General features: G+C 35.2%; 1 protein-coding gene across 1 annotated transcript; it reads right to left on the bottom strand.

The window, feature by feature from the left end:
- Positions 1–464: 464 nt before the first annotated feature.
- On the bottom strand, positions 465–5865 carry LOC149779345 (hemocyte defensin Cg-Defh2-like). Its single transcript, XM_089939967.1, has 3 exons — positions 5717–5865; positions 1139–1302; positions 465–585 (listed from the first exon to the last, which is right to left on the bottom strand). The coding sequence occupies exons 1-2, from the start codon at positions 5763–5765 to the stop codon at positions 1154–1156; spliced, it is 198 nt and encodes a 65-aa protein (XP_089796093.1). The 5' UTR covers positions 5766–5865; the 3' UTR covers positions 465–585; positions 1139–1153.
- Positions 5866–9801: the final 3936 nt, after the last annotated feature.

Raw genomic sequence — 9801 nt, 5'->3', positions numbered from 1 at the left:
TGTATTACGAGCACTGAACATGCATTCAGACCAATCACAATCAACGTGTGGATGTGACAGATTTGCAGACTCAAGAGATACAATTTCGGTTCAGATTGGATTGTCGACTGACCGAAAATGGTACTGGCATTTTTATTCTATATCAATGGAATAATATGTAGTGTTTAACACATGAACAACTTTTCAACATCAAATAACATTATGTCCATTTCCTCAATCCCTAATTTGAAACGTTCGACATGAACGCCATTATGTTCAAGTTTCCATCACAAGATGGGTCTATTTAATTTATCCTATAAAGGGCCAATATGACGAAAAAGCCGTTTGGTGCTCAGTTAAGGTTGTCAATCGTTATACGGAGAATTTCTTTTTGCCAATGTTTAAACATGCTTTAAATAAAACTATTAGTTACAACTGAGAATCATTCTCATGTCCATTATTTACTTTCCAAGCATAAGAAACAATTATGAACACGCATAATCACCTTTATTGATTATACAAGTACGTGGAATGGTTTCATTATTTAAAGGTTGCAACTAGGATGAATTCTCTTATAGCAGTATCAGCAGCCCATCTTATTGGAACCTAAAAAGAAATTTTAAAAAGTCAATTTATTTAATATTAGTAACATACGTGGAAACATTTATTAAGTCCATCCATCCATCCATGCTCACGGTTGAACACAAATGTATATATATAAACCCTAATATGGATAAGTCAACTATCCTATCTACCGTTCTTGTTAATGCTATCGCTTTTAATAGTTGACTTACATTCAGTGACAGTCCATTAACATGATTAAATATTGCACATCTAACTCCTTCTAAGTCACAATGTACTTGCCTGAAACGACATGCTAGTACTCCCAAGCTTATAAAACTCAACAGTTCTGATTGACTGTGATCACAAAAACATTGTTACATGCATTCGGCGAAGTGGCATTACGCCATATATTTTCGCCAACAGTTGCCTTGAATAAAATTTCCGCGTCTCATTTGAATATGCGTAAACAAAATAAATACAATTAGACTAAATGAAAATCCCTCTTCATTGAAAAGAAAAACAAATGATTGGATTGGCAACTTAAGCAGCATGAACAATTAGAGTGAACTTATTACAATAGTAAAACATAACTTACATTGCTGTTAGCCCATTAATTATAACAATCACACCGGTACCACAAGAGCCATGCGTTGCAGTAACCGCCAGTAAATCCGTTTCTTCTGCAATGCGCATTGCACTGATATGGATTGTGATCCTTAGGTCCATTGCAACCAAAGCCTGCTTCTGCTTGTGGCAAATCTGATGTGAGAAAAAATATATAATGGTTTGGTTATGTGCAGAACTTGAAAGAAGCCGCATGTGACGAAGAAAGATCAATATATATATATATATATATATATATATATATATATATATATATATATATATATATATATATATATATATATATATATATACATACACTCTTTTTCTCGCTTTCTGGTTTAAGAAAGGCGATATAGGTAGACTTTCGCTATTACAATTATATAGGCTGTCATAAAAAAAGTATAAGACCTGATGACCTATATAAGAACGCGAGGAAATTATTGTACCTACCCTCATTAAGATAATTGTATTAATGTGTACAACACGTAATAATTAGAACTCTTTCCTTTTTTCTTGATTTGTTCTTGTAAGAGCGGCAGATATAATTAGATTATACTGAGTTTATTTTTTAGATTTTCATAAAACAGTACGAGACCGGATGATCTATATATAAACCTTGAGGCATTTACAGCACATAGTAAGAGCTGTGCGAATTAAACGGGCGAACTATATTGCAAAACTGCATGTTTGTTTTAATTTAAATGGAAAATTGGGTACGAAAATTAATCTATGTTGGAGCCTCATGGGGAGACAAATACTATAACCACTTGACTCAGATTTCCTTCTCGATACAAACACCAACATAGATTTTATTAGTTACATTTTCATACACAATAAGAGCGAGTATTGTGCAAATATAAATCAAAAGTTGTACGACGTTTCTAGCGAGATTTTCTTGATACCAGGCATATCAGAAAAAGCTAATCACATATAGCAATGTATTCATTTTTATAAAGGCCATCAATCGAATGACGTCAACAGTGGTTATGAATATTAGCCAAATTCATCTTTCAGGACAAACACGGTACATTTCGGCGTGAAAAGCATACGTTTAGGACGATACAAAGCATACCTTTGAAAACGATAAGGGACTAGGAAGATGCTCCTCTCAAATATCTAAATGAGCTCATGAAACCTTTCAAATCGTTCCAAATACAAAATCAAAATATGATATGATCTTGCTATTATGATTCGTTTTTTGTCACAAGAGCAAGGCAATTTTAAATCCTGTAAAAGTAAAATCCCCAAACAAGGGGCGGTGGAAAGAATAAATTGATCAGTTCAATTAAACTTTGCCAGTCACCCGTGCCGGGGTAAATGCAACCCACAAAACATCGCCAGATGCCTCTGCTCTGTGCCATCCATTCGAGCTGACTCCTGGTGTGACCCAACTTAGTGATGTCCGCCTCACGTTCGCGTCGCCATGTGTTTCTTGCTCAGCCCCTTCTCCGCTTGCCTTTAGGGTTTCACCTCAATGCCTGTCTGGTATTGTTGGTTGGCGGGTTTCGTAGGGTTTGCCCTATCCAACCCCACCTTCTCTTTTTAATGTCGTCCTCTACTGGAGGCTGGGAGGTACTCTGCCACATGTTGGTGTTGCTGATGGTGTCGGGCCAGCGGATCTGGAGAGTTCATATTAGGCACCTGTTGATGAAAGTCCGAACTCTGTTTACGGTCGACTTGGTAGTTCCCCAGGTCTCTCATCCATACAGTAAGACTGACTTTACGTTGGACTTGAACAGTCTGATCTTGGTAGTCAATGATATTGCTTTGGAGCTCCAGATGTTTTTGAGCTGTATGAAAGCTAACCTCGCCTTTCCGATCTTGCCTTGACGTCTGCGGCTGTAACACCCTGCTGGTTGATAATGCTGCCAATGCATGTAAAGGACTCCACCTCCTACAGGAGACTTCCCTGCAGTGTGACTGGGTTCTTACTGACATACTTTATCTTGAGGATATTGGTCTTGTCTTTGTGGATGTTGAGGCCAACCGGTGCTGATATGGCTACCAGTACGTCGGTCTTGTCCTGCATTTAATGCTGATTTGTTCGAGCGCTACGTCATCGGAAAAGTCCAGGTCCTCAGGTTGACTCCACGGTGTCAACTGCATCCCATTTATCCACCCATTGGTGGACGTCTTCATAATCCAGTCGATGGCGAGAAGGAAGAGAAACGGCGAAAGCAAGGAGCCTTGCTTCGCGCCAGTCCGCACTATTAAGCTCTCGGTGTGCTGTCCTGCTGAACCAATCTGCAGGACATTCTGTTATACGTGCTCTTGATCAGGTTCACCAGCTTGGTTGGGATGCCGTAGTGACGAAGAAGTTTTCATAGTGTCTCTCGATCCACGCTGTCAAATGCCTTCTCCTAATCGACAAAGTTGATGTAGAGCGAAGAATTCCACTCCAACGACTACGCGACTGTGATGCGAAGATTAGCTATTTGGTAAATAAAGAGATACACAACCAATAACGAAACTCACAAAGAAAAGTTGAATATTAGTAACCATATCTGCACAGGAAAACTAGAATATGTAACAGATTAGTGTACAAGTGTTAGCAATCAATAAACCCTCCTCGTCCATAAACATATATGTGGCGAAATTGACTATTAACCAAAATCATGATATACAAAGAGCTTTGCAATCGTCATGAAGACAATTTCCTTAATGTTCTGTCATCGAATCATTGAAAAGATATTGTACATACACTATACGTCAAAACTGGTTTAGATGCATGATACAAATATTTGTATATATTGTGACGAAGTCTTCTACACTTAGTCGTATACTTAAGATAGAGGACGGCTGCTGGTATGATTGGTGGTTCGGTTAGATTTGGCGGCTGGCAGGACTGGTGGATAGTTGTGTACTCTGGGATAAATTGAATTTTCCAGCATCATCTAGTTGGATGTTTTCAACTACAATCATCAAAACGTTTCCGTGAATATCTGAGGAATACCTTTGTTGTATTTTTTGAGTGAAGAATCTTAAAAGAATTGAAGTATATTAAGGCGCCTGGTATACTATGTTATTGTAGGCGGTCGTGCAAGGATGGTATTCTATTCAAACATTTACTCATTCATGACAAGAAGGAAAAAGACAGTAAAATGAGAGCATAGTTCGAACACCCTTGCAAAGGCATAGAAAATTAGGCAAGTAAATTTCTACAGATTTGACGTCGGACTCCGATATCCTTGAATCCGACACTGACTATATTACCCCTAAAATGCCGTCAGACATGGCTTTATGTTAACTTTCCTAGGTAACATTGTTGCTATTTTGTTATTATTCCTTCAAACATCAGAAATCACTGCTGCATCTATTACAAAAGCTGTGAGGAGGATTGTGATGGATAAAATAAGTGAATAATTTACAAGTGAAATTCAGGGACTGAAAGCTTCAGTTGCTAAAGTTCACGCAGAGACTGACAAAAAAGAATGAAAAGATCAAGTCGCTGCAGAACCATTTTGAAGATCTACATCAATACTCACGAAGGCAGAGTATTCCCAAATATGGCGTGCATGAGTCTAATCGGTATTCAAATACCAACCCTGACCCAATATGTGATGTACATGAGGACCGCGAAGATAACGATGCAAATTAAGCAATAGAGAGCAACCTGAAAAGAGCAAATGAAATAGAAAATACAGACTTAATTGTACCTAAACTTACCGATATAAACACGAGTCATCGAGTAGGACGATCCAGTCAAAAAAAAACATTCTCAAGACTCTAATATAATAGATCCAGATGAATATAAACATGTGTATAAGGATCACGCAGGGGACCTTATCGATGTGATTTTTACGTAGCAGTGTTTTTCTGTATTAGGCAACACGTATTAATTTAAGATATACATGGGACCTCTGCAAAACATCTTTATGCTCAGCTGGTCTTTAGGGAAAGTTTGATTAATTTTTTTCGCAAGTGTCAAGCGTGAATAATGTGAATTCAGCCTCAGGAAGAAACAACAATGAAACAATATTTAGAATCACGTCTCACAAAATTCACAGTAGAGACGCCAGTTTGATAAGTTACAGCATCATATAAATGGCATCATAATAATAATAATAATAATAATAATAATAATGATGATGATGATGATGATGATGATGATACAAACTTAATTCGTATATAGTCTCAACTACTGGATACATGTCGACAATTTATTACATGTGAACGACAACTATTGATATAGGAAGTGCGTAATGAGGATAACTTATTATTATCATCGTATTCAAAATTATATTCCATCGTTTTAGGCTTTAGAGTAAATATACATGGTTATCATACCATAATATTGTCAGGACTTTATTCTGAAGTCAAGGTCGTATCATATGTAACGCTAAATAATATATCTGAAGCGTCAGTATGAAAGGGAGTTCAAATGTTTCTTACTGTTTGAAGTTGACTTAATTACGGAATAGCAATGGTTTAGATACAAAGGCAGTCAAATTAGATTTATGTAACGCAGCAGGCGTTGCCATCTATGGACCTTTGAGCAAAAGGATCTTTAAAGCGAATCCGCTAAATTAGAGAGCAGATGCTTCCAGCATTATATTATGTTACATACCTATTACAGCAATCAGCAAAACCAGAGCCAAGACAAAAGCAGTCTTCATCCCTGATGCTTGAGATTTCTCTGTAAACGATAGTTGGATTCTGTATGAATCCGATTTCAGGATGTTTGGTTTTATATAGGGTGTATCCAGTTACAAAGGTCAAGACCATACTGTGAAGTGTGCGTGCTGAGATGCGCAATTATCAATATTGCTTTGACCTTCTCTCATTACCTTGGGAAACTAACCGGATCTATGCTTGATCCATCTGATGTTTGTCTAATATTATCACTCTACAGTTGAAAATGGACACATAAAGACATTTTTATACTTGTGTGTATTTTCTTTAAAACAAAATTATTGATTCGTTGATTTTAGGAGATCGTCTACTTAGAAATTTAGATTCTATACATAAAGCTTCATATTTTATATTAGCAAAATTAATGGAATAATGGAAAAATGAAGAGATTTTTTTTGTATGCACTTTTCTTGGGCAGTTTGATACAGTTAACATTGTGAATGTGAGTCGCTATGGAAACATGACAGATTCCTCAAATAATAAATAGGTCTATTTAAAATCAACGACTTCTAGCAAATTAACAATTTCTTAATTCTCGTAGACTCCCATACTGTAATACGTTTTGTGTATACTATTCATGTGTTATGTTTTGTATTATTGTTTACCTGTCGTTTCTGTGTCTGCATGCTTCACTTACACCAGTGAAGGGTTCGGTAATCTATTTTACATACAGTGCAACTAATTGCGCGGATTAATTGCAAAATGAACCAGCACGTGCCACTAGTAAAAGAGTAATACTGTAAATACCGAGATTTGTGACTCCCCTTCGAGTGCCACACAAAACCTCTTAGAGTGCCACCTTTGTGGCTCGCCTCCCATAGGTTGCCGACCCCTGCACTAAAGACTAGTGTCACGTTTCCTATACGTTAGCAGTGCAATGTATTTGGACTTTTCTTATTAGCACGCCCTGTTACAAGCGAAATCGGAGCTGTTTTCGATCGCAATATTAATATTTTATCCCCAATTTTAGTGGCAGACTTTGCAAAGTCGAGTTTCTCAAATTATATACAGACTAACAGGTTAATAGTTTGTGCTTGTGCGACGTACAGACTCATCCATTGTATGTCTGTCTGTCTATGTAGTTATATTTCTGCATTTCAAAATTCCTTTTGTTTTTGAAGCAATAGTAAGAGTATGACTCGATGTGTATGATACAGTCCATGAATTATTGCCCTATTCTAGGTTTTGTTTCATTAATTGTGCGTGGGCAAATTCCATAAAAAAGTAAAAAGTACATTATTAATAAGCCACTGTTTATCTTTACATTCATAGAACACTTATATTTCGTATCATTGAAATGTGTGAAGAAATACGTCGCTCGTATAACCAATCGTATAACCAGTTTCAGACCGATGCCTCATTTGCTGACTTTTAGGTTCAATCTGTTTGCAGCATATATTAGTACGTATGCGTTTCACGCAATGCAAAGTCAAGAAATTAGTACAATGTCCAGATACTCGATCGTATTTTCATTTTATACAAGTATTAGTTCTCCATAAATGTCCTCCTATCCCTCTTCTAGATTTCAAATATACAAGATGACCGTGTCGTTTAATATCGTTGACTGATTCTGCATATGTTTATATAGACAGCGATATAATAAACTGCAGTACTCTGATTTCAGGGTATTCTTGTTTTGAAACAATATGGTGAAGTAATGTTCTGATATAAGTCATCGGTGATGGTTATACACAAAACTGACTGTCCAGTTTAACCAGGCTCAGTCTGTTTGGATGGTCAAGAATTTTCAAAGTTCACGCAACTTACTTTCATTGCTTTTAATAGGGAAAAGTGTGGTTTCAAAGCTTTAAAACTGGTTATATTATGTCAAACATATTAAATTCTTATTTCTTGTGACCTTGAGGCATGATACTGTATTGACCTTCAAAAGGACACAGCCTGTTGTTGCTTGATTCATACAACTGTTTACGCACTTAAATTTTCACAATATTTATCGAAAATACAAGAAGGTTGCAGGAAAAGCACGAATACCGTCACTTGTGGAAATAGGGTAAATTATTATTAGACTTAATCTCCCATTTAAGACTGCAGTGTGGATAAACACAGTCCGGATCCTTGTATTATTGACCTTAACACAAATACTTCTAGGCACTGTAAAACATTGACTGGAGGCATTTGCGCATTAGTATACCACAATGAAAATAAATATTCATGAAAAAACATTACTCATACTTTAGCAAGACAAGCAAATGTGCTTAATTCTATTGTTAATTACACAATCAGAAATACACGATACAGACTTTTTCGTATACTCATTTGACTAAATTAATGAAATAATGTACAATATTAGGCATTACTCGTCATATAACAGATAGCTTAAAATTTGGTAAAAATAATGGATATTTCTTTAAATGATTAGCAATGAGATTCATACATTCACAATATAGAACGTCAAAGAAACTCACATTTTCTAAGAAAGATTTCATTTTTAATAACTGTTTATATTTAGATGAACATTTGTAATAATTGTTCCGATGGCAGAACATTTTATCATCATGATATTTTAAAACATCACCAATTTCAACATAAGCAACTTACAAACCTTAAGTTAGTATTATCCTTGTTTGTATTATTATGTGATATTCTGGAAGCAATATGTTCAACAATAGGAATAAAAAATAAAATATTTTCTAATCTTCCCCAATAAAAATGCAGAAACTTCATTTTTTTAATTTATAACTAAAATTCAAAAAAGGAAGGATGAAAGAAGGACAGAAAGAAAGAATAAAATCGTAAATTAGTTACTTAAGCATTGGCGGAGGGTTTTGCGATGAAAACATTACTATTTTTTAAATTTTTTGTCATAGAAATGACAAAGATACTCTTGGAATAATTAAAAACTCGTGTGTTTGAAGTACTCAGCTTACAGAATTGAAATAATGAAATTAATAAATAAGTGCTTAAAAAGAAATAAACTTAATAAAAGATTTGTAGTCCGCATTAAGTATTATTGCGACAAGGAAAACATAAATGAAAAGGACGATTATTATATTTTTACGACATTGTTGTTAACTCAGATTCGCTGGTGCCTCCAATTAAATACAAAAAGACAAAATAGTATGACGACAGGATTAAAGATTGCGAGCAAATTATATATATATATATAGATATAGATATAGATATAGATATATATATATATATATATATATATATATATATATATATATATATATATATATATGTATGTATGTATGTGTGTGCGTGTGTGTGTCTGTTTGAAGGTATATACTCACATACTCAAACTCGCAAAGATGGAGGGAAGAAGAAATTCTTTAAAACAGACATTAACATTACTATTACTATCGAAGCATACTTATATCCGTTATAAATCCTTATGGAGCCAAGACAAATAAAGAATCTGTTTTACTTCATTCACTTTTTCAGTGATAGATTTTAATTCTTTCACTGAGCGGATGCCACATATTGTCACATAATAATGTTTTTCTTTCTTCCGTGGTACAAGTTATTCACATTTCATAATACAAAATATTTCCAATTCGAAAGCACAGATTATGTTTTATTTCTAAATTTACTTATCAAGTTTGTTTCCTTTCCCCCATGCTGTACGTTTCACTTGAATCTAAATAAAGTCTATGCGAATGTACTAATGCAGTCTATGATTCTGAGTGTTCTCTTTTAAACTATCCATCTATAAAAATGTAATTTGGTGCTACGCTATCGGCAGCTTTTGCGGTATCTAGAGCCTTGTATTATCGAAAAATGTTTGTGTCTAACATAGTCATTTACGAGAATGAATTGTCATTTGCGTTTCATTTGAATTTGTGTAAACTCTTTGTAAATGTGCTTATGCAGCTCCAGAAATGAACTACCAATCCTCTCTTACCCGTAAGAATAAAATTTGAAACAAAACAGAAAAAATGTTGCGACAGCTGGGACACGATCTAGAATGTTCAAGGTAAGCTGTATCTTGATGCTCATGTTGGTGGAGTTTCACACTGCAGATGAATCATTGTAGATGGTATCTTCGTCCCATGTAGA

The sequence above is a fragment of the Sinohyriopsis cumingii genome, chromosome 17, assembly GCF_028554795.1.
Source record: "Sinohyriopsis cumingii isolate HCF-2022 chromosome 17, ASM2855479v2, whole genome shotgun sequence".
Lineage (NCBI taxonomy): Eukaryota > Metazoa > Mollusca > Bivalvia > Unionida > Unionidae > Sinohyriopsis > Sinohyriopsis cumingii.
The sequence above is the reverse complement of the archived record's forward strand: the minus strand, read 5'-3'. Positions and strand labels throughout refer to the sequence as shown.